The 25,581-nt window shown below is 45.5% G+C and overlaps 1 protein-coding gene across 6 annotated transcripts; it reads left to right on the forward strand.

Annotated features, from left to right (window-relative positions):
* Nucleotides 1-48: 48 nt before the first annotated feature.
* Nucleotides 49-24,678, forward strand: CPSF7 (cleavage and polyadenylation specific factor 7). 6 transcript variants are annotated; one of them, XM_040982004.1, is made up of 10 exons: nucleotides 49-116; nucleotides 694-803; nucleotides 9,669-9,887; nucleotides 10,717-10,820; nucleotides 11,173-11,318; nucleotides 14,128-14,542; nucleotides 15,138-15,256; nucleotides 17,319-17,487; nucleotides 18,104-18,271; nucleotides 22,635-24,678. In XM_040982004.1, exons 2-9 carry the CDS (start codon nucleotides 750-752, stop codon nucleotides 18,264-18,266), a joined length of 1,389 nt encoding a protein of 462 aa, XP_040837938.1. In that variant the 5' UTR covers nucleotides 49-116; nucleotides 694-749; the 3' UTR covers nucleotides 18,267-18,271; nucleotides 22,635-24,678. The 6 variants fall into 6 exon arrangements, with proteins under 6 accessions (XP_040837938.1, XP_040837933.1, XP_040837934.1 ...); XM_040981999.1 differs by having other exon boundaries at nucleotides 55-116; nucleotides 11,173-11,345; XM_040982000.1 differs by lacking the exon at nucleotides 49-116 and adding an exon at nucleotides 150-234 and having other exon boundaries at nucleotides 11,173-11,345.
* The last annotated feature ends 903 nt before the right edge of the window (nucleotides 24,679-25,581 follow it).

A 25,581-nucleotide genomic window follows, 5' to 3' on the forward strand; every position in this document is an offset into this window, starting at 1 on the left:
ATGGCGGAAGTAGCGGTGCGTGTGACGCCGGTGGCGGGGGGCGGGGCCTGGGGTGGAGAGCGGTTCGCGCGCTTCGGGCCTAGTCCGGACTCGCCGCCGCCGCCGCCATATTCCCGGTAACGGGGGCGCGCGGCCGTGGGCCGGCGGGGCCGGAAGAAGGGCCTGGGCCGCGGCTGAGGCGGGGAGGGGGTCGGTTGAGCTTAGGGCCTGGCCGGAGGCGGCGCGCGGAGGGAGGTGCGGGCCTTGGAGGGAGGGGCCAAGCGCGCCGGGCCGGGTCTGTTGGGAGGGAATGGGGCAGGCCGCGCTAGCCGGGGGCGAGGATTGGGCCGGGAGGGAGAGGCAGGGGCGGATGGAAGCTGCCGGGACCGACGGCACCCTGGCTGGGGTCGCCTCGGGGCTTGGGCAGGTGCGGGTAGGCGGGCTTCGCCGTCCGGCTCGAAGAAGGCGACTGCGAGCCGAGGCCTGGACTCTGGGGTCGCGCCCTGCTCCCGGCAGCAGCGGCGCCACTCGGGTCGGGGCCCCTGGGTGATGATGGGCAGCGAGCCCCGCGAGCCCGGACGGCCGGGGAGAGCTGGGCAGGGTGCGAGGCGGCGCGAGGCCGGGGGCGGGGCGGCCGGACCATCCCTGCCTCTCCTCCCGGCCTGGGACCCTCTCCTGCCTTTCTAATCGTGGGGCTTCTTCTGCATACCGCAGTGGCTTCCTTCTTTACTTTGTCCCTTCTCCGGACTTGAGATCTTCCTTGCGGAGCCATGTCAGAAGGAGTGGACCTGATTGATATATACGCTGATGAGGAGTTCAACCAGGTGAGGGGGGCGGCGGGGAGGAGGTGGTCATTGAGAGCTTTGGGGTTTCCGTCACTTTGAGCAACTTTGGCACGGGTTTCAGGATGTGCCAGCCCTAGTCTTGAACGCAACTCTTCAGGTGTAACATTTTCCCTTCTAGCGGAGATTTTAAAGCCTATTGAGTATCCTGCGTAACGTTAATTTGAACCTTCAGGCTTAATTTGAGAGAGTTTGATTTAAGAGCACATAAAAATCAGTTATAATGGAATGAGGAATCAACCTGTGGAACTGGCTGCTCAAGGAAGCGAAAGTTGGGTGTCAGTCTTCTCCAAGACTAACCGTGTTTAAAAACCACGTAGCTGGAAACCGTTCGCAGCGGTGTGTTCTGGGGGGCTGGCTGGAGAGATGGCCCTGGGCCTCGAGGTGCAAAGGCCCACTGTGCTCGAGAGAATTGAACGTTCCGTTTTGCTCTGTTCTGATTGTTTCTAGTGTGATTCTAGGCTTGAGAAGTAAGGTTGGCATTTTGATGTAATAAATTGTATTGAGAAGAAAGGAGTGAAGGACATTGGGCAGAGTGGTTCAAAAGCAGGTGGAAGTAGAGCCATTCACATGTGCCAAGTTGGGAGTGGCTGGTCGCTCCATGTGTCGATTTCACGCGGTTTTCCAAAGTCTGTTAAACTGTGGTGTCTACTGCTAACTGTCTTAAATCTGTCACGTTTTTCAGTTCAGGCAAATCAAAACTTCTGGAAGAGATTGGGTATATTCACTTAAATCCAAAGCCGTTGCTCTCCTGAGTTTTCCACGTTCCCTTGAATCAAATTTTCAGCAGTTGTGTGTGTGTGTGCTTGTTCTATCATGACAAGAAAAGAAAGCTGGCTAATTCTTTATTAATGAAAAGCTTTTTGTCTCAGCATTGAGTCCTTATTTGTCGATGGATGACAGTGTTACTGGTTCATTGGAGAAATACTCAGAACAGGGTTCTTGGTTGTGGGTCATGTGTGGTCTGAGAAAGCGTTATTAAGTGGTGTTCCTTATAGGTCACAGGATGCAGGCACTGGTCCCTGGTCACTACTCTGTTAGGGGAGACGTTGCTGGCCTCAGCAGTGTCCCCTCTTTAATTGTACAGGCAAACAATAGTGCATAGGCTCTAATTGGGTACCAATTATTACACCAATGAGGCAGGATTTGAATGTCTGGTGGAAGACAGAGGAAGGGACACACTTCCCCCAACTTCTCACCATAAGTTAGTTCATTTTTGGCAAAGCTGGTTTTAGTGTAATCTGTGAATTGCTAAAGAAATGGTAAAATCCCTTGTCTGAGTAGAATGGTAGACTCTGGCTTGGGCCAGAGACATCCAGTACCAATTGTGTTGAAGAATGTTACTGATTAGTCACCAAGCTGGGCCATGCACAAAAATCCCTTCGTGTGCTTTTTGCCCCAAATAAATATAGTTCGTGTTGAGTCCCTAGTGGTGGCTAGACCCTTCTTTTTTTATTGGCAAGGCAGATTTACAGAGAGAATAAGAGCTAGAAAGAGAAAGGTCTTCGATCCACTGGTTCACTTCCCGAAATGGCCATCCAGAGCCAGGAGTTCCTTCTGGGTCTCCTACATGGATACAGCATCCCAAGACTTTAGACCATCCTCCACTGCTTTCCCTAGGCACAAGCAGGGAGCTGGATGGGAAATGGAGCAGCTAGGACATGAACTGGTGCCGGAGTCCAGCTCCAGCTGAGTTTGGAACTCGCGAACGGAGCTTGGATGAGGCGTAAAGAGGAAAGAAAGAGACGGACCACTAGGACTTCATGATCATAATGGCCAACGCACAAAAGCTGTCCGCTTTGTTTATACAAAATCAGTCAAACTCTGGCCCAGACTTTTTACTTCATGGTCAAGTGGGTGTTTCTAAAGATAACTCTTGCCATAGTATTACCTAGTTCCTGCTGCCAGTACCTAGAAGTTCCTGCTACAATTCTTATCCTACACTTCAATCTTGTATCACAAAGAAAACGAGAACTTAAAGATCAAGGAAAGAATGAAAGCCTAAATACAGGTCCCTTGATTAGCATAGGTTCAATGGGGACAGCCAAGACAGTAGGAATGATAAAGGGCCCTTTTTGCAAGATATTGACCTCCAAACTCAGGCTGAGCAAAAGGTTAACCTCGCAGTAGCAAATGCCAGGATGGATTAGAATTCTTCCCGCAGGGTGGTCTGGTGTCCATGCAAAAGAAGGTGGAGCTGCATTCAGGTGGTTGTAGAGACATCCGCTGGGCAGGCCCTGCCAAACAGCAGGAAATTCCTTGCGGCCCTGCCTGCAATGGAACACTCTCACCCACTCATGTCCCCCACATATACTGCACGGGCCCCAACAAACTGGCACCCCCATGGGATGCTGGCACTTGGAAGTAGAGGATTAGCTGGTTGAGCCATCACTCTGGGCCCCTTGGATGCTTAGTTTCCGCAGCATGCTGCAGAAGTCTCTATGTAGCACTGATGGCTTTTTTACTGCATTGCATAGCGTGGATTACCAGCTGATAATTCTGGGAAGGAGACTGAGCATTGCCACTCCTTCCAGTGTTTTGGCTTGTTTTAAAGGTTTTTTTTTTTTTTTTTTTTTTAACTTCATTTGAAGGGCAGATATACAGAGAGAAGGAGAGACAGAAAGATCTTTGATCCATTGGTTCACTCCCCAGTGGCCACCAGGAGCTTCTTTCACATCTCCAGGCTTTCTGCTATCTTCCATTGCCTCCCCAGGCCACAGGCAGGGGGTGGATGAGAAGCAGCTAGGACATGAGCCCAGCAGATGCAATACTAGAATTTAGCTGGGTCCTCCTTCCTGTGTTTTGTCTTTATTCCTTATTATGCTGAGACCAACTTTGTACAGAGTAGGTGATCGTCTTTATTGCTTAAATCAGCAAATATTTGTTGAGTTTCTTTGGTTTGCTAAGCATGTGCTAGGACTAGTAGAGTAAAGCGGCAAAATTTTAATACCTGTACCCAAAACAGTACTCGAAACAGTTTCCAGTCATGTCGGGTAAGCTTGATGAACAGAGACAATGGGGAATAATGGGTGGAGTGATGGGGAAGGAGGGTGTGAGATGAGAACCGGGAGAATTGTTTAAGACCAAAAATTTGAGTTGTGGTTACAGTTAAAAGATACAATGATATCAAGTTGGTTGCTTTAAAAAAAGGGGGGGGCTGGTTACTCCCCATAGGAAGACAGGCTAGAAATTAGGGAAATTAAGTATGTGTTTGAAAGTTCCCTTTCATTTACTAAGCACGTGAGACATCCCAGTTCTTTCTGTGCCATTGAGCATAATTCTTCTTATTTATACTTATTTATACTTATTTATACTGAATATATACAATATATATCTTCAGTTTGAAATGAAGCTTTCAGCAGCACAGTACATGTAAAGCTTTGCTGTTTTATCTTGAACTTATGATTCATCACTGCATATATCACCAACTTTGGTAATTGGAAGAACCTCATACCCTTACCTAGTTTTCTGTTTTACCAGCTGAACCAATAAAATGTTTTGGTGATGCTAGACAATTTCAGGAGAGCCTTACGGGAGCCTATGCCAAAGTAGTTTGGACCCATTTCTCTGAAGTGAGGCTCTGAAAGGTCATTTGAGTCTGTGAGACAATTTTGCATTTTGTTGGTTTGTTTCTGAAGTGATAATCTATGCTACAAGGTCCTCTAGGATTAAATCCTTCTGTTTTTGGAGGGATCTTGAAAGAATAGATTGTTTGCCTAAGCTTATAGCGTGAAGTTGCCTGCAGTGCACTTGGTCTCTGGCTGTCTCAATTGGAGTATTGTTTCATTCTATAATTTTCAGTGATCTTTTTTTTTGTAGTATCACTAGGAAACATATTGCTGATACTAATTTGCCTCCATTAAGTATCCAAGATGTTATACACATAAATATCTTAATTCTGTTGATTTGGGTCAGGGGAAGAACCTATGCTGTACAGACATCCCGCGATGTCTAAGGGGTTGGTTGTAGGGTAACCGCTTCCCTGTGGATACCAAGGTTGAGCGTGTTCAGATTCCTTACATTAAATGATGTAGTGCTTGCATGTAACCCATTCACATTCTCCCATATGCTTTTAAGCCATCTTCAAATTACTTACACCATGTAAAAATTTATGTAAATAATTCTTAGGATGTGTTTTTACCTTTGTTGTTTGAGAAGCAGAGATAAGTCATCTCACGTACTGGTTTACTCCCCACATACCAGGAGCCAGGAACTTAATATAGGTTCCCCATATGGTGACCATGGTACTTGACCATCACTTGCTGCCTTCCAGGGCAGGTACCTCCAGGAAGCTGGACTCAGGAATGCAGTCATTATTTCAGTCCAGGTATTTCCATTAAAACTCTGGGTGTCCCAAGTGACATATTAACTATTGTGTGAAATGTCAGCCTCTCCCAATATTGGGTTTGCTTGCTTGCTTGTTAATGTTTATTTACTTAAAAGAAGAGATGTCTTTGCTGATTCATTCCTTAAATGGCCACAGCAGTTAAGGTTGAGCCAGGCGAAAGCAATGAGCGTTTGAGTGTCAGAAAATCAAAACACATGAGCTTTCTGGGTGCATTAGCAGGAACCTAGATCTGAAGCAGAGCAGCCAAGACTCAAACTGCCACTTCAATGAGGGATCCACGTGTTTCACGGGGCTGAGTAACATGCTGTGCCACGACACCTGTGTCTCTAAATATTTTTGATGTGAAGTTGAATTCATGTGGTCTGCAGGTGCCAAGGGCTTAGTGCAGTGATGTCTAAGGTGTCATCTTTATGTAAGGTATGATACACTTGAACTATTTACTTTGAGTCACAAGAGTAAGTCACCAGGGCCCGGCATGCCCGGGATCCCATATGGGCGCCGGTTCTAATCCCGGCAGCCCCGCTTCCCATCCAGCTCCCTGCCTGTGGCCTGGGAAAGCAGGAGAGGACGGCCCAAAGCTTTGGGGCCCTGCACCTGCGTAGGAGACCCGGAAGAGGCTCCTGGCTTCGGATCGGCATAGCATCAGCCGTTGCAGTCACTTGGGGAGTGAATCATTAGATGGAAGACCTTCTTCTATGTCTCTCCTCCTCTCTGTATATCTGCCTTTCCAATAAAAATTATAAAAATAAATCTTTAAAAAAAAAAAGAGTAAGTCACCCTACCTACTAAGTGAATAGATAAGTGATTTGTCTAGATTAGGGGTGGCTTAAATATGACTTATACCTGGAACATCAAGTTTCTAGCTCTAGCTGATGTGCTTATTCAAAGTACTATCTACTACCCGCAAATACTAGTGTTAGCTTCTCTCCCTGTACCTCTGTGTCCTATTTTTCCAAGATCCTGATTTGTAGGCTTCACTATGCAAAATACTCTTCTTGGAAACATTTGCTCTGTTGCTGATCTCTAACACTTGTTTGAGGGCCAAGAGCTTTTTCCTTTTCCTTTTTTTTTTTTTTTTTTGTGGGTTGGTAATATTTGAAATTATTTACGAGCTTGAGGAATCTTTGCATTTTGCTTTCAGAACAGTTCAAGATTGTTATCTTGTTGTTTTTTTCCACTGTAATTCAGATAAACTGAGAAAGTAGATTATTTCCAAAAGTGTGTGATGGCATAAGGATTGCAAAAGTTCTGTGTGTAAGTTTGGCAGTGAATTTCTTCTGTGCTCTCAGTTCAGCGTCCCAGATTCTTGTGCTGATATTTACTGGAGCTTTCTTGTCTTAGTTAGAGAAACTTTATTCAGAGGGCCAGACAAGTTACCTAATTTGAGTGCATTTTCTCTTTGTCTCTTTAAAAAAGTAGCAGTTGGGACCTACTGTGATGGTTTAGTGGCTAAAGCCTTGCCTTGCAATGCCGGAATCCCATGTGGGTGCTGATTCATGTCCTGGCTGCTCCACTTCCATTCTTGCTCCCCTGCTTGTGGCTTGGGAAAATAGTGGAAGATAGACCAAAGCCTTGGGACCCTGCACCCACATGCCTGGGAGACCCAGAAGACCTGGCTCCTGGCTTCAGATCAGCTCAGCTCTCGCCATTGCGGTCACTTGGAGAGTGAATCAGTCTCTCTTTCTGTCTCTCCTATCTGTAAATCTGACTTTACAGTAAAAATAAAACCTTAAAAAAAAAAGGTAGCAGTGGTGTGAATGAGTTACAGTTTCCTAAAGCATGTTGAACTTCTTGCTGTCTCATTTTGGCCACAGCATCATTAGTGATGTTTGAATGTTTGGAAATGTGACTGTTTTGAAGTTTAAGAAGTTTTTGGTAACATATGTGTATCACATAGATAAAGGGTAAATTTTTTCATCCAGAATATAATATCATATTATTATAAATGCTTTCTTTGGCTCAGCTTATGATATGTTGGTTTTAGTTTATTTGAAAGAGGTTTTTCCATCTACTAGTTTACTCCTGGATTCCCACTCCAGCTGGGCCTGGGCCAGGCTGAATCCCCGAGCCCAGAACTTAGTCCAGGTCTCTGTGGATGGCAGGTACTGGAGTAACTGAGCCAACACCTGCTGTCTCCCTGGGGACACAGCAACAGGAAGCTGGAATCAGAGCTCACATAAGAGCTGAACCAGGCAGGGTCAGTTCTTCACCAGCATGGCATTTGGCATCTTAACTGCAAGACCAAGTGCTTACCTGATATCAGTTTGACTTGTTTTCCGGACCTTACATTTTAGAGAACTTAGACTGCTTGTGGTGTCATTGAGCATCTTTGGGATAACTAAAAATTGTCTCCTATGCAAGTATCACTGTAGTCTGTTGGAATTGCATATAACTGGAGAAATCGAGCCTTTTTTTTTTTTAACATTTATTTTTATTGGAAAGTCAGACATACAGAGAGAAGGAGAGACAGTGAGAAAGATCTTCTGTCCGATGATTCACTCCCCAAGTGAGCACAACGGCCAGCTCTGTGCCAATCCGGAGCCAGGATCCAGGAACTTCTAGGTCTCCCATACGGGTGCAGAGTCCCAAGGCTTTGGGCCATCCTCGACTGCTTTCCCAGGCCACAAGCAGGGAGCTGGATGGGAAGTGGAGCTGCCGGGATTAGAACCGGCGTCCATATGGGATCCCAGGGCGTTCAAGGCAAAGACCTTAGCCACGAGGCCACGCCACTGGCCCCGGGCCTTTTTTTTTTTTTTTTTTTTTTTTTTTTAACTTTTAAGACTTTTATTGGAAAGGCAGATCAGGTTTACAGAAAGAAGGAGAGACAGAAATGGAGCCAAAATGAAGCCAGAAGCCTCTTCTGGGTCTCGCACAGGGGTGCAGGGTTGCAAGACTTTGGGTGGTCCTCTGCTGCTTTCCCATACCATAAGCAAGCAGGGATGGGAAGCAGAGCAGCTGCGACACAAACTGGTGCCTGTATGAGATCCCAGTGCTTGCAAGCGATCTTAAGCCGTCACACCAGCCCTTGAGAAATAGAACAAACTTAAGGGAGCTAGGGCTTTGGCCAAGTTGTTGAAACACTCATGTCCCATATTGAAGTGGCTGGGTTCTGGTCTCGACTCTGACTCCGAGAGTGAAGTTTCCCACCAATAGGGACCCTCAGACAGCTACAAGGGCTTCAAGTGTTTGGCTCTTGCCATCCTTTGGGAGACCTCCGCTCAATTCCGAAGTCCTGGGTTAAACTTGGCCTAATCCCAGCCCTGGCCATGGTGGGAATTTGGGAAGTGAGCCAGCAGATAGAACCCTGTCTGTTTCCCTGTTTCTCCAATAATAATGAAATTAAAAGGGAGAAGTAGAACCAACTAGAAAACCGACTAGAGTTACTCTTTTAACGTTTCCTTGATGGTTTTTAAGCACAGGAAGTTCTGTGCCGTGGGCCTGAGCTCCCCTAGATTTCTTATAAATCAAAGACTAAATCAGTAACTCTGTCTTGTCGGTGCCAACATAAAGTTACCGTTTCCTATTAAATACTGCTTGTAAGTTTTACAAAACACTTGCTTTCACACTAGTGTGAGATGTTGAAATAAGTGAGATACACTTTTCTAGTGTATCTCAGACGTAGTATTTAGAACCTGACCTCACTGATAACAGTAACAGATGCATCTTCTGCATTCTTATTCACCATGTGTCTTGTCTTGTCTTGTTTGAGATGTAGAGACCCGTCTACTATTTTACTCCCCTGTTACCTGCATCAGCCAGCTCTGAGCAAGGCTGAGTGGCAGGAACGCAACTATGTAAGCCATCGCTCCCTTTACCGGGGTCTATGTTAACAGGAAGCTGTGGGCCCGGTGCGATAATCTAGTGGCTAAATCCTCATCTTACAAGCACCGGAATCCTACATGGGCGCCGGTGTGTGTCCCAGCTGCGACACTTCTCATCCAGCTCCCTGCTGTGGGACAGCAGTTGAGGACAACCCAAAGCCTTGGGACCCACATGGGAGACTCCTGGGTCCTGGCTTTGGATCCGGCTGTTGGAGCCACTTGGAGTGAACCAATGGAATAAAGATCTTTCTCTCTGTAAATCTGCCTTTCTAAAATCTGCCTTTTTAAAAATTAAAAAGAAAAAAGCAGGAAGCTGGAATTAGGGCAGAACTAGGATGTGAACTCAGGAATTCTTTGGAATTCTATCATGGGACAAAAGTGTTTCTGTCTTGACCACTGCCCCAAATCCAGACTCCTTAACCATGCACCTTTGGATTCTCACAGGTGGCTAAAGCCGAAAACATTGCAAACAATTAAATGATTAACTATCTTGGAAGAATACGCAGCATAATCAAAATTAAGTAATGTGGTTAACAATGAAGCTGTTTCCTAGAGTAGGACAAGAAAGCTTTCTGTATTGTTTTACAAAATATTTGACTAGATTCTAAATAACAGTGCAGTAGAATGAACAGCAGGAAAGGTTTGTGAACACGCCTTTGCTAACCCCTCATCTCTTAGGACCCAGAGTTCAACAACACAGATCAGATTGACCTGTATGATGATGTGCTGACAGCCACCTCCCAGCCCTCCGATGACAGAAGTAGCAGCACTGAGCCACCACCTCCTGTTCGCCAGGAGCCATCGCCCAAGCCCAATAACAAGACTCCTGCAATTCTATATACGTACAGTGGCCTGCGTAACAGAAGAGCTGCAGTCTACGTGGGCAGCTTCTCCTGGGTGAGCTGGGATAACCAAATAGGCTGGCGGGTGGCTGGCGGGAGAGCCCTGGGAAGTAGTGGCATTTTCAGAAAGTACTGTTGCACTGTTTTGTGCTCTGATGGGGTTGGATTTCTTTTTCCTGGGATCAGGTTGGATTGATCTCTGAAAGAGAACTATCCTGAGGACGTTCTGGTGCCGAAGAAAGCAATGATTAAGTGGGTAGTTGCTTTTTCTGCCATCTTGTTACTGCCCCTGACCCTGGGGCTTTATGTCTAGCAGGGTCATATGTGGGATGAGATTTCAGAGTGAACACCTTGAACTCTTGGTGATCATTAGATAATCCTGTATAGTAGTGGGTGATGGGCATGAAAGGAAGACCCTGATAGTCCTAGTGCCCTTGGGGTAGGTAGGCATTCTGGAAAAGTCGTAGTGTGACGTATTTTGGTTGGGTGATGGGGGTGGTTATTTCAAGATAGAAAATGTTACATACTTAAGGGAAAAACTCTGGCATTGGTGAACACCAGTGTGTCAGATCTGTAATTTGAAGTTGCTAGCAACCAGTGTTTGAATTCATGACTAATCAGACCAAATGACAGTTAAAATAGGTTTTAATTGCCTTAACCTTAAAGTTGGGGGTTGTGAGAAGTGGTCATTTTAGAATTCTGTGTGCATAAGGGCGATAAGTAAAAGCCTACACTAATTGAAATGCTGCTAGGCTTTTGAATTCTTCTGGGAGGTCATGCTTGTGGCTAGAATCCTCGATTTGGGGGGTGGGGTTTGGGACATTCTGGGGGTGGGGGGCATGTAGCTCTTGACGTTTCTTCCTTTTTCATCTTGCCGGCCCCAGTGGACCACAGACCAGCAGCTGATCCAGGTTATTCGCTCTATAGGAGTCTATGATGTGGTGGAGTTGAAATTTGCAGAGAATCGAGCAAATGGCCAGTCCAAAGGGTGAGGTCTGGATTCTGAAGCCCCTTTGAGTTTGTCACGATGAGGATCACACATCTGCACTGGGTTTGGCCCTGGGATTTTAATCCCTCCCACCCCTGGCCCACCTAGCCTCCCCACTTAAAATGAGCACCTGTCTAGCTACCACATGGTAGGGTAGCTGTTGGGGAATAACAAATGCTAATTTATATTTCAAAAAACAAATTAGGAAGATTGTAGGGTGACACTTTTTTTGTTGATAGGTGTGTATTTTATTTAATGAGGATCCCTTGCATTATCAGTTTTTGTTGAAAGTAGAAGAGAATTTGTTGCCTAGTAGATTTAACCTGCTGTCATGTAATTTTTTTTCCTCAAGGTATGCTGAGGTGGTGGTAGCCTCTGAAAATTCTGTCCACAAATTGTTGGAACTTCTGCCAGGAAAAGTTCTTAATGGAGAAAAAGTGGATGTAAGGCCGGCCACCCGGCAGAATCTATCACAGTTTGAGGCACAGGCTCGGAAACGTGAGTGCGTCCGAGTCCCAAGAGGGGGTACGTGGAGACCATCTGTATGAATGGGGGGCGGGATTGGTGGGTTTGTTTTCCGTGGTGTGTACTCAGTTTACAATGTGGAAGAGTCTGGGAGGCATTGAATGTAGCTGTGGATCGTGGAATGGTTCGTAGGTGGCCCACGAAAAGTGGGGATTGTGTAGAAAGGAGCTTTATGCTGGGAGTCTGCTAGGGTCAGGTTGTTTTTATTTATTTATTTATTTATTTAGATTAGAAAGGCAGATATACAGAGAGGAGGAGAGACAGAAAGGAAGATCTTCCGTCTGATGGTTCACTCCCCAAGCAGCTGCAACGGCTAGAGCTGAGCCAATCTGAAGCCGATCTGGAGCCAGGAGCTCTTCCGGGTCTCCCACGCAGGTGCAGGGTCCCAAGGCTTTGGGCCATCCTCTCCTGCCTTCCCAGGTCACAAGCAGGGAGCTGGATGGGAAGCAGGGCTGCCGGGATTAGATCTGGTGCCCATATGGGGATCCCGGCACGTGCAAGGCAAGGACTTTAGTCATTAGGCTATCGCACCAGGTCCAGGTCAGGTTACTTTGATTCTGTACTAACTTGTATGACCATGGGCAATCAGAACATAGGGCTCTCTCTTAGCTATCGAAAAATGTTGGTGTATCAAGATGGCTGTGATTCTGTTGTGAACATAAAATGGGAGGGTACTCTGTAAGGAATCAACCAGGAATGTGGATGAGTAAGAATGGAATATTGTTCTCCCAGTTTTGTTAAGGGAGCAGAGCACTCTTTTAATAACTTTTTTTTTTTTTAATAACAATGTTCTCATCTGCCTGGCGAATACTAGTGTCCTTCATTAGTAAAGAAAGTTGCAGCATAATAACCTTGCTTTAATGATAGTATTCTTTAAATTCATCTTACTCCCTTTATGCTAACTGTTCACACCAAGCCACCTTCTGATGCTAATTTGATTTTTCGACTAGGCTCTCTTCTGGGAAGAGAATGTGTTGATCAGCTGACTTAAGTATTACAGTCTGATTGGCAGTTAATGTCTCCTTGCAAACTGATAGATTGGCATTCTGGTTTACTGGTTGGCCTCTTGTGAGGTTGGCTACTGTGAGTCAATCTGCTAGGCCCGATCACTCCTTGGTGAATGATTCAGATTGCTGTGACCTCAAGGTGCTGCCACGCTGCAGAGCCCTTCCCGAGACAGCCACCTGTTACGAGAGATGGCAGAGGTCCACCACCCATGTGCTGCCACTGCTCAAGCCCAGGTCTCCATTTAGGAAAAATGATTGTATCAAGTGAAAGTATAGTCATTTCTCTCTTGCATAGAAGCAGCTGTTGCTTTAACTAGCTTGACAGCCTAAGTGAGCCTTGTGTGGGCTCCCATTATTCTGGGTTAAGTTACTGCTGCGCACACTTTTCTCCTTGACAGTTCTCACCTCTGCCCAGCCCCTTACTCCCTGGTGTTACTGTGTTGCTGAGAAGATGATGTTCCAGTGCCGTTTTTCTGCTTTTCACATTAATGGATTTGAGCACTGTTAATTCAAAGCAAACCTTGCTTAAAAATGTTTCTTTTTCTGGGGATTTGTAGCCAGATCTCTTGCAGAATGGAACTGTAGCTAGAAAGATGCTTAACTGAAAAACACAGCTGCTTAAAACTTCTGTTTGTGAGAATTCTGGGGAGGAGGAAGTTGCCATGTGGGGGAGACATTAAGAACCTGCCAGTGTTGTGCTAGGCACTAGCAATACATTTCTGCAGTAGAGAAAGTAAGGGCCTGGCTGTGTAATGCATCCCACCCTGGGCTTTACAGCGAAGTTAGCACTGTTGAGCTTAATTTAAGGAGTATTGTTTTCACTCCACACTTGTTGCCAACAGCATCTTTCTCCCACCAGGGTTCCTGTGACCCGTACAATCATGTTCTGTTAGGCTTTCACATTAATCAAGATTACCCTGGTAAATTAGAGAGAAGGAATCAAATCAAGCAAGTGACTTGACAGTGTCAGAAGCCATGCTTCCAGCTACATACCAGCATGTCGTAACCGCCCTTGTGCCCTGCTAGGTTCCTGGCAGGCTACCCTGAGGGCTTGAAGTGAAGTGGGACTTTTCTAGAAAAGTACATTTTATACCAAGCTGTTGAGTCTCTGCTGTCATCGGAATGCCACCTGCTCATTCTTGGCTAATCTCCCATTTTCTCTTCACCTGTCATTTAACCTCCCATTTGCCCTTGTTCACCTGAACCTCTTTCTCCACTGTCCCTGTTTTGGATTTGTGACTAGAGAAAGTGCTACCTGTTCTGCCTTTCCACTTTTTCCCCCGTAAACTCCCTGGCCACAGCAGTATGGCAGAGAGAACACTTCAAGTGCACAACAAAGTAGAGATGTGAACTAGTTAGTGTACTAGTCTAAGTAGAAATGCCTTGAAACCCTAAGGGCTTTGGGATTTAAGTCAGCAGGAATTCAGGTGAGCATGCACAAACACTCTTGTTTCCTACTGGGCCATTGGGATCCTTCAGCATTAAAAATAGGAAACAACTCCAAGGATGAAGTAAATGTGTGTTCAGAAACACTCAATTCTGGATAAAAAAAGACATGCATCCTTGATATAGAAGACTTGCAGTGATATTGCTTTCTGGGTATGTCCTGAATTGCTTCTGATCTCTTTTCTGTAACCAAAGAAAAGGCAGTGAATAACGTTATTCTTTCTCAGCTGCTTCCTCAGTATAGTGCCACATGGCTTGCTGAAGGTTGAGCTGGTCCTGTGGCAGTGTCTGCATGACAGGCAGTAACACTGACTCCGTTTGCCTTGCAGGAATACCTCCACGGGCCCATTCCCGAGAGTCTAGTGATTCTGCAGACGGCCGGGCCACGCCCTCTGAGAACCTTGTACCCTCATCTGCTCGCGTGGATAAGCCCCCCAGTGTGCTGCCCTACTTCAATCGCCCTCCTTCAGCCCTTCCCCTGATGGGTCTGCCCCCACCCCCAATTCCACCCCCACCACCTCTCTCTTCAAGCTTTGGTGTTCCTCCTCCTCCTCCTGGCATCCACTATCAGCATCTCATGCCCCCTCCTCCTCGATTACCTCCTCATCTGGCTGTTCCTCCCCCTGGGGCCATCCCTCCTGCGCTTCACCTCAACCCAGCCTTCTTCCCACCACCAAATGCTGCAGTGGGACCTCCACCAGATACCTACATGAAGGCCTCTACACCCTATAACCACCATGGCAGGTAAGGACCATCTTGTGCCTTTTGAGATCTGAGCCAGGTGTGGGATGGAATAGAGTGTGAAGCATTTTGTTCTGCCTTAAGAAGTGAGCACTGATTCCTTGTGTTTACCCTTGTGGAATCTGTTTTCCTAGTGTTGAGTCTTGGGACATAGTTCATTTTGCTTTTGTTAGTGGGCTCATGGCTTCATATGTGAAGGGAGGTTCATTTGCATTTTAAGCACGTGACCCAGAAGATCCCCTTTTAAGGAGCTTGATTAAACTGAGTGCCATGATTATGACTACGAATGTCTAGCACTGTCAGGTCAGGCCACAAATATAAAAGCCTATGATAGAAAAATGTGTTTTGATTTTTTTTTTTTTTTTTTTAGCGGTAGATCCTTGACCTGGGCTCTAGTGGTTGCAGGCACTAGCATTCCTGCTCGCCTGGCTGCTGAGTTTGAAGGTGTCACCTTTTAAAATTAAAATACAATAAATGTGGGGGGGGGGGAAGCATATGATGGAAGAGTAACACATAAGACTAAGTAAGACAATACTGTAATACATGGTAAGAAGAGTAAGAGGTGTGGGCATTCAGGAGTGATCTTGTCTCCGTGCAGCCGAGATGTGGGCCCTCCACCCTCTGCAGTGAGTGAAGCTGAATTTGAAGAGATCATGAAGCGAAACCGGGCTATTTCCAGCAGTGCCATTTCCAAAGCAGTAGCTGGAGCCAGTGCAGGTAACTTGCTCTTACCTTGGCTGCTTCTCCCTTTAGTTTTTCAACAGGGACAGGTAGAAACATTGTTAGTTATCAAGCTGACATACCTGGAAGAGCAATGTGTAACCTGATTTCTTGGCTTTTGGGAAATACTGGTGATATTGCTTACTTAGCCTGTTCCTAGACCTGCCCCCTGTCAGAATGTAAGTTAATTAGTACCACATGATTGTGGTATTGGTTGTAGAATGAAATTCCTGTCCCCCAGACTCCCCTGATCTTAGTGCCTGGTACAAGTCTGTTTAGTGAATCCACTGCCAGGTGTAGTCCTGAGGTTTGTAGGAATGGTCTTAACCAGATGATTGTTTGATATGGAGTCTGCTCAAACTTGGTGACCTTCATGTAGCCTTAGAAAGAGGCAGGTGTGTGGGATGTCATCTTTAGGTATATTCTGCCCTTCTAGAAGCTGACTTTTGCCCTGTTTTCAGGGTTCTGGTTTGAATTTCACTTATTAGTAATGCTCGCTTCCTTCTATTGAATTTCTCACGTTGAATGTGAATTGTCTCTAGATTGTCACATCTTGTAACAAATAAATTTGCCCTGGGGTTGGCGCTATAGCTCAACAGGCTAATCCTCCATCTTTAAGTGTCAGCTCTCTTTATGGGTGCTGGTTCATGTCCCAGCTACTCCACTTTCCATCCAGCTCCCTGCTTGTGGCCAAAGAAAGCAGTGGAGAATGGCCCAAGTACTTAGGAACATACATCCATGTAGGAGACCCAGAAGAAGTTCTTGGCTTCTGACTTCAGAATCAGCTTCGCAGTGTCCATTGTGGCCAACAGAGGAATGAGCCAGTGAATGGGAGGTCTTTCTCTGTCCTCCATCTCCCTGTAAATTTGTCTTTTGAATAAAAATGAATAAATCTTAAAGAAGTTTGTTCTGAATATGTTTTCTATAATTCCTCACTTTTTGCTGTGAACAGCTGAATTATTGTTTTTAAGAAGTAATACACATCCATTTTAACAAGTCAGAGACATAGAATTTAACGAAAATTATCGTTGTTGTCTTTCCCTTGGCAGTCACTTCATACTGCACTGATCAATAATAAACTCTGTCTCCCTCCATTTTTTATGTTCTCGGTCCTGTCATTCAGACCACATATATTTCATGAACATCGGGTCCTCTAGGATCTCACAGCACTTACAGGGTTTTACTCAGTTCTTGTTGCCTTGCACAGAGGCAGTTTCCAGCCTTTTATTACCAGACCACTGTGTAGATTTGTACTTGCCTTGTATTCTGTTCTCAATGCTTGTGACTTATTTGGAACAGTGGTATACCAGTACGCAGCCTGTGACCCTGAGCACTGACCTCTTGGGCATTGTTCAGAGCTAGAAGCAAACGGGCTCGTCAGGATGGCAGCTATGTTTTAAAATGTGCATGTGCATGCCTGTGATTACAGATTAAAAGTTATTTAAGAAGTATGCATTATTAAAAATAAAGGTCCTGTATACAAGGACCACCAATAAGACTCCCTTTTGTAATTTAGTGTGTATTATTCCAGAGTTTGTTCTGTGCATGTATCAACATATGTATCTTTGATTATTTTATAGAATGAACACCATTCTATTTATTTATTGAGCCCTTACTTTGTGCCTGGTACTGTGCTTAACATTTTATGTGAATTATTCTCTCTGTATACATATTTACTTACCTTGTGATTCTAACAACTATGTAATATTCCAGAAAACCAGTGTTTCTGAATTTATATAGTGCGACTATATTGAAAACGAACACCACAAGTAACACTAAAACATTTTTACGCATATTTATGAACTAAAAATAGAGCAATTTTAGTAGAATTATAGTTGTGCTTCGACATAGTACTGTTTCATAGTACTGAGCTAGCAGCATCTGATCATGAGATACAGATGTCATTCATCCACTCTCATACCTGTGACATGTGCCTTGTCATTTGATACTGATTTGGGGGATGCGGTTAATTACTCCTGGTTCTTGTCCTCCTGAGAGCTCCTTATGGTTCAGTTATCAGTGCCTCTGCTCATCCTTGGCCTTTTCCGTCCCTTGGCAGGGGATTACAGTGATGCGATTGAGACACTGCTCACAGCCATTGCAGTAATCAAACAGTCCCGGGTCGCCAATGATGAGCGTTGCCGTGTCCTCATCTCCTCTCTTAAGGACTGTCTTCATGGCATTGAGGCCAAGTCCTATAGCATGGGTGCCAGCGGGAGCTCTTCCAGGTAAGTCGATGGCTTCACATTGCCAACCCTGAGTAGCACTTCTTCAATGTGTGGTAGTAGGAGGCACAGAGTCCTGCTAGGGTGTTTGGCAAGGACCTGGCTAGATGAATGGACCTAGTCCTTATGTCCTTAAGAGGGAGAGGTTGATCGGTTCTCACTAGTGTTGTCATGTCTGAAATCTGTTGGATGAAGTAGTGGGATCAGTTAGGAAAAGACAGTGTGTGTAAGAAAATGAGCTTTGAAGCCATATAGCCTGGGGTCTGAATCCCAATTCTTTGCTGACTATCTTTGAAGACTTTCATGAGTATAGAAGTTCAGTCATCTTTTTGACTGTTATTTTCTTCAATTTTACAAAGGAGCAAGAGTAGTGTTTGCAGACATGATTCTTGTCAAGTCTTTAACACTGGGTCACATTCATTAGTATGATCTTTAAAAATTTAACTGTTGCTATTTTCCCAAGCAAAATTGGCTCTCAGAGAGCTGAGATCTTAGACAGTGGACCTGTGGTAGAAGAATAGAAGATACATGACGAAATCACAGGGAGATACCGGAACAACATACTCTTGGGAAGATTATAGTAGGCCTTCTGGCTGAGGCTGAGGGATCTTTCTAACAGGAAAAGACATCGGTCCAGGGAACGGTCACCTAGCCGGTCCCGGGAGAGCAGCAGGAGGCACCGGGATCTGCTTCATAATGAAGATCGGCATGATGACTACTTCCAAGAAAGGAACCGTGAGCATGAGAGACACCGGGATAGAGAGCGGGACCGGCACCACTGAGAAAGGTGGGAGGCAGTGCCATTCCTGGCTGGTGGATGATCTTGAGAAAGGAAGGGTTGCTTAAATTAAACATGTTGGGGTGGAGACAGCCTTATTTTAGGTAATCAAAGTTCAGAACATACTGCCTGCTTGTCTATGGGAAGTCTGACTGCCAGATGAAGCTAAGCTGTTGTAGCAGGGGTGTTTGTTTGTTTTTAGAATTCCTTACCCTGGTATCTGGTAGAAATAATAAGAGCATGGCATCTGAAGAAACCAGTTTAAATAATAGTCATTGCTAGATTTTGAAAATTGGACCTTAGGAGAGAGCACTGATCTAAAAAAAAAATGTATGTAATAGCTTTCTAGACTGGAAGATATTTTATTTTATACAAAAAGCTTATGCACATTTCTTTTAAATCAAAAACAGAAGGGTTGTGGGGTTGGCAAATGATTAACTCAGGTAATAGAAAAGTTCTTCAGTTACAATCGGCTAGATCCATGGGCTCTGGCTATCCCTTTATTTCCCACTCATTAATAGGACCCATGGTGGAGCAGGAGGCTTGTAGCTCAAGGTAACATCCTGTGAGGTTTAACAGTGTAGCCCAGCTGAAAACTAGCACAAGACTATAGTGTTAAGTAAGCAAGAGGAGTAGTCTGGAAAGATCTTTAAATGTTCTAAGCTCTGGCCAAGAGAGCCTATAAGAGGTCGTTTAAAAGTTTATTATGAGAAAGCTATGCATAGATTTCAAAGAAAATGTTTGCACCAAAATATTCTTAAATTCTATTTTTCCATGAACTTCCTGAGGGAAGTTCAGATCTGTGGTTCCAGGGTGCGTCTGCATCTCTCTTGGCAGTTGCAAGCTTTGTTAACCTCTAGGACTCCCCACTTTTCTGTCCCACATCAAGTTTTGTTATGAAGTTGTCCTTTTGCCTGTTGGTCTGAAAATAATAACTAAGAAGGAAGGTGAGGAGAGAGAACAGTAATTATCTTTGAAATTTTGGGGATAGATGGATAACTGAATGAGTAAGGGAGAAGAAATCCCGACCACAGAGCGTCCCTCCTCTAGGCTGTAAACACTGAGAGAAATCTGTCGCAGTTTGCCTAGTGACAGCCTACTAAGAAAGGATGCCCTCTTTGCTTTGGTGACAGCCTTCTAACTTTGCTTTGGGTTTTATTGCCGGAGTCCAGCTCCAGCTGAGTTTGGAACTCACGAAGGGTGCATGGATGAGACGCAAAGAGGAAAGAAACACGGACCACTACAATTTCATGATCATAATGGACCATGCGGGAAAGCTGTCCGCTTTATTTATACAAAATCAGTCAAATTCTGGCTCAGACTTTTTATGTCATGGTCATGTTAGGAATTTCTAAGGATAATTCTGCCATTAGTTTACCTAGAAACAATAGAAGTTCCTGCTACAATTCTTATCCTACCACTCAATCTTGTATCACAAAGAAAAAGGGAAATCTAAAGAATGAGGAAAGAATGAAAGCCTAAATATAGGTCCTTTGATTAGCATAAGGTCAATGGGGACAGCCAAGACAGTAGGAATAATAGAAGGCCCTTTTGCAAGACATTATTATTGACATTAACCTCCAAGCTCACATTGAGTAAAAGGCCAACCTCACAGTAGCAAACAATGCCTGGATGGATTAGATTTCTTCCCGCAGGGTGGTCTGGTGTCCATGCAAAAGAAGGTGGAGCTGCATCCAGGTGGTTGTAGAGATGTCCACCGGGCCGGGCAGGCCCTGCCAAACAGCAGGAAGTTCCTTTGGCCCTGCCTGCAATGGAACAATACCCTTCATACCTTCATGTCCCCCACATCCACTGCACGGGCGCCAACATTTTATCTGCCATTAATAGATTTATAGTTGGTAATTATCTTTTGCCATGGGAAGCAAATAGGTGGGAAAATGAACAGTTACTAGTATTTTTATGAGTTTATTTTCTCTGTTATGAAATTTCTCACTTATTTCACCAGATTCTAGAGTGTTTTCCATCACTGATAAGCTGTGGGTTTGAGTCCAGTGGATGAGTTTTGGTCAGTGCCTGCATCACCTCGTGCGAGGCAGGCTCCTGTGCTGATAGAACTGACTGTCTTCAGGAGGCCAGGCAGCGGAGTGGCTGATGGCTTATTGCGTAGGAACAGCATTTCACTTTCTTGATGGAGTTCACACAGTGGGTAGTGCCACACAGCATGCAGACCACACAGTGTGGAAGCTTTGGAGTTCACTGAGCCAAGAATCCCCCCCACCCCCCCCAGACTTGACAAGGAAGTGGTTGGATCCACTGATTCATAAGAACCCTGAGGCTTGCACGTCTCAGCTTGAACATGAGCTGTTGTTGCCTTGTCTCATTTCTCTTACCTATAAAGTGAGACTGATTGAATTTGGATGACTGACAATCCTTTTAACAGTTTTGCCAAGAATATAGTCAATTGGCACAGGCCTCTAACAAGGAAAATGAACTCTAAGATAGATTCTTCATTCCCCAGCTTCTCCCGGTTTACCCCTTAGATATGTCGGTATTCCATGAGCCCAAAAGAACTGAGTCAGATTCCCAAACAGTGTCTGCTTCTCACAGTCTCCCCTAAGGACTTTGAATTCAATCTGTAAGTACCACATTGTGGCTTAGGAGGCTTCGAGTTGGGGAGATAATGGTTCTTGAATCATTTGCCTTAGAAGCCTTTATTTTACAAACTCTATAGATAACAGTCTTTCAGTCAGAAAGGGTTGTATTTTGAGTGTATGCACATGTGTTCTATGAATGTTTCTCAGGGGCAGTGGCCTTTGTCCATCCTTCCTCAGGAGGCCCACTTAGGACCTGAAGGTGGATTGACCCCTGAAACAACCTTTGATCTCTGTGTGTAAACATTACCCCCAGCCTGTGACCATAGAGCTTTACGGATTTATACTGTAGCTTCTTACAATGCACAAGTTATGCTTTGAATCTTGGTTTGTAGGAATAGTTCACAAATTATGATCATCTCTTTCTGGTTATGTGAGAGAGCTGTGGGATTTTATGGACTGGGACTTACGTAGTTCTCAATGTCACTGTATTAAAACTTCCCTAGTTTGTATCTTCCTAACCCTTGAAACTTTCTATTCAGTTTTGTGAAACAGTATGCAGTGAGGGCTTTAGTTTTCTCTCACAGCAAATGGGACATGCAAGTGTTGAGAGAAGCAAATAAGGCAGAGGCCTGTAGATTCTGGAATCCTTGCCAAAAGAGTGCCATTTCAGTGCATAGGAGGATCCAGCCGGAGGCAGCGTGCCGGTCTTCTGTGTAGTGCTGGCAGGCACGTGGAGCCTCTGCCAAAATACCTGTGTGAAAGGCGAGCATTGCTCTGTGGGCCATGTTGACCAGTGTGAGTACTAGAAATTCTAAGCCTGAATTTAATTTCCTTTTTCCTCTTGGTTACTAATTCTGTTTTGTATGGCAAGAGGAACTACACAGCACCCACAGGTTGATATTGCAGCACTGCAGGAGGGGCCTTGAGTTTGGTGGTGATATGACAAGTGGCTGGCCCCGAGCCTCACTGTAGGGTGGAAGATGTTAACTCTGCTTGTATGCTCATTGTGTTTTTGATAAGGACCACTGGTTATTTTCTTTTCCTGCTGTGCTGTGCTCTCTGTTCTGAGCCAGCCAGGTGGTTCCTGCTTAGTGTTAGCATGCTTCTCAGCTTCTTGCCCACGGCTGTAGCCTCAGGAAAGACTTAGTCTCTGAGTTTTAGAGTAACTTGGAAAATCTGGTGCCAGGTGTGGTCATATACTGTGAAGGACACTGCTGAGAGTCACTTTTAACCAGGCCTTTAAAAGAGGAAAAAGAGGCATTTCCTGCTGACGTGCATGCTCCCTGCCAGAGCCTCTGGGATGTGGGGAATCGGTGGGTTTGGTTCTGTGCTTACCTGTTTTCTTACCATTGTACCTCCCATTTCCAGATTTTTTCCCCTTTAAGGTAAGCTATGACTTGCTCAGAATAGATTTTCTGAAACAGTATTTAAACTTGCCACATTGCCTTGCAACTTCTAGAAATGTATCGTTTCCATACTTTCTGGCAAGATTCCGTTTCAGTCAAGCTGCATTCAGAGACCTGCTGTTGTGGTGGTCCGTGTTTTCTTCTCCCCTACCCTTAAAGTGAGATGTCACTGCTTTTTTTCCCCCTTTCTAATCACTGTAGCTTCTCTTCCAACCACTTCCCTACCCCTGGAACATTGTTGGACAATCCTGCCTGCCTTCTTTTTAGTTTCCCAGGCTAACATTCTCTTCCTGTCCACATCCTCTGCTTCTTAGGCTGTAACTGTAGAAAATGCCAGTGTCTCCTCTAAGCTCATCTCAATCAGGAGGGAACCTCTAACTTGTTTTCTTTTTCCTGATGTTTTCATTGCAGGAGTTTGGTTGGAAGCAAAATTTTTTAATGGACTTGCTGCATCTCCTCACCTTGATCAGGACTAAGGACGGAGGCCGCTCACTCCTTTCCTTTCCTCCAAATCCCTAACTCCCTTGAAACACCCAGGGAATACCCTCCGCCCTACAGAATTGAAGATTGCTTGGCAGCCCTCCCAACCCCACACCTCCTGTTTTTCCAGTGGGGTGGACTCTGAAGACTTGTGTGGTTGGAAGGAGTGGCAGACAGGAAGAAAACAACTTGTCCAGGCCCCTGGTCTCCATAGAGAATGGTGCTTTGTCCAAGGAAACAAACCGAGTTTGATTCTCCAGGAGCAGTTTAGTGGTGAGGTTGATGGGAAGACTTCTTTCCCAGGAAAAATGGATCCTTTATGTGGGGTCTGAGAGAGTGACTGGGCATGCTAAACATGCTCAGGTCTGCCCTCAGCACTCGCTGTGATGGAGCCAAGAGGGTCCACAGCCCTTGCTAACATACCACTTGTTTGTTTAACTCCTTTACCTTCCCAGCCCTCTGAGGAGGGACCACAAGAACAGAAGTGACCTTAGGAAAGGTACATCTGTTCTGGCTTTCCCTCGCACATACTGACGGTTTCCTTCCCTGAGCTCTCAGAGGACCGAACCCTTTCCACTCCCCCTGCCCAGCCGCTTCAGTGGACTTGTCCCTCCTAAGCAAAGAAGGCCCCTGAGGTTGCTTTCTGCTGGGAAGACTGGCAGAGCCAATTACCACCTTCTGCTGCTTAGTGCTTGGTTGCCTGTTGCAATAACCAGCTCTATTAGGTGTTCCCTTTCCCAAGGGCTTTTTCCATTTAACACATGGAGCCCTTCCTTCCCCCATGAAGGCTACTTCCTTGTTTTAGAGGAAGGTACTGCCATTGGGAGATGGGGATAATCGGGACCTCAGCAGTGAAGACTGTAAAATTACCAAGAAGAGCGGGGAGAGAGGCAAGTTGGGCAGGATGTAATCTACTTCCATAGGCTTTTCTTTTTTCAGGTTGGATGTAAGCTTGGCCTTGCATCCCCCAGGTACATACTTAGCGTGAGATGACCTGGCACTGGTAGGCAGGTAGTCGCAATCTGGTGTCTTTCCACCTTTTGACTAGTGACTTAACTCCCCTCACTCTGCCTGGAGGTACTTCTTGCTTCTGCTGAGGATGCAATGGAGCCTGAGGACTGAAGTCAGCTCCGGGTTCTAAGGACCAGCACTCTGGGGGCTATTTCTACTCAGGCAACTGGAACTTCCTTTTCCTGTAACATCCAAATTGTGATGTGGTTACTGCTGGAGGAGGAGGTGGCCACAGGGTCCTGCAGTACCCATGGAGCGATTCTTCTGCGTGGCAAATGACAGCTAATGTGAAGAGACGTGGCATGTGGGATGAGACTTGGCATGTGAGGCGTAGGGTTGCTGGAGATCCTCTAGTTCAGAGGAGAAAAAACTGAATTGGACTGAACCCTTCCTCTGTTCCCAGCATGATTTCTGACACAGCCCTCAGGCGCTGAGGGAATGCCCAGGGCTGGAGAGGCACATTCCCTTGGGACAGAGGCTACTGGTTGTAGCTTTTTTCTCCCTGTCCCCCAACCCGGTCCCTACCTCCACTTCAGAACGAGGCACCCCGCCCAGTCAGCCAAGTGTTAAGTGATGTGCTTATCCTCGAGAGCAGCTCCGGGCGTCTTTGTAAGTGTAGAGAAAACCAAGATGACACTTTAAGGGGAATAAAATATAGAAACCAGAAAAGCCGTTACCTGGAGGATTTCTTTTCTCTCCGCCCCTCCCCCCCGCCTTTTTTTTGTTTTTGTTTTTACTCAATGACACAATTTTTAGTTTTATTTCCTGATAGCAAAAGGAAAAAAACAGCTCCCCCAAAAAAGGCTAAGGCCCCCGTCCCCCTGTTGTCGGTGATTTGTTTGTCTTTCTGATAGGTTGAAAATTGTGTAATAAACTTGATGACGCTGTCAATCTTTTATACTGCATTGTATTTTTTTCCTTTTGTAACAAAATATTTTTAAATAATAAATGGGGTGTGAGCTGTTTTCTGGATTCTGCATTGAATAGATTTGTTGAGGTGTCTGGGCTTGGGGCATGGGCTGATGGAGATGCTGCAGAATGGTGCCAAGAGCCCAGGTTCTGCAGAGCTAGACACGTGTCAGGCAACAGGTTCTCTACAGCCATCACAGCTGGCTATGGTAAGCCTCCTCTGGTGCGTCTCCCCGCCCGGAGATCAGCTTTTTTCCCTTGGCCATCTCAATAGCCTGATTAAAGAACGCTTCCACCGGGCACACATCATGACACAGCAAGTTAAGCCACCAGTTGGGACACCTGCATCCCACACGGAGTGCTAGCTCATGCCTCGCAGCTGTTCTGCCTCTGATCTACTTCCTTATTAAGAGGCCCGAGAGGTTGATGATGGCCTGAGGACTTGAGGTCCCTGCCAGACATGTGGGAGACCAGTTCCTGGCTCCTGGCTGTTGGAGCATTTTGGGGAATACGCCAGTAGATGGAAAATCTGTTTCTTCTTTCTCAGCTCTGCCTTTTAGATACATAACATACATGCCTTCTTTACCTCATCACTCATTTTCATAACAAATGTCCTGCTTTGGACAGTTCTAGTGCTATGAAGTTCGGGGAGCCAGCATGGCCTAGTTCAGTCATCTTCACCTGAATGAGCAGCCAACATTTGGAGAAGGTGGAAATGTAAGTTACTCTGCCTTCTGGTAAGATGTTCCAAGAAAATGTGTTGCCAATTGGACTGCGACCTAAATGTGAGAAAGTATGCATTGGCTTCAAATTGTTATGAGGCAGTCTTGGGATCCCAGACTTGCTTAAAAAGCCAGGTGAACAAGAAAAGTTAGCTGATAAAGACAAGATAATATGTAAGGTGTATGTATAGATATGTAGCCTTCAGGAGAAAGGGAATTCCCTAGCAGGTTTAGGA

This window comes from Ochotona curzoniae, unplaced genomic scaffold (assembly GCF_017591425.1).
Source record: "Ochotona curzoniae isolate NIBS_2020 unplaced genomic scaffold, NIBS_Ocur_1.0 contig_3527, whole genome shotgun sequence".
Taxonomy (NCBI): domain Eukaryota; kingdom Metazoa; phylum Chordata; class Mammalia; order Lagomorpha; family Ochotonidae; genus Ochotona; species Ochotona curzoniae.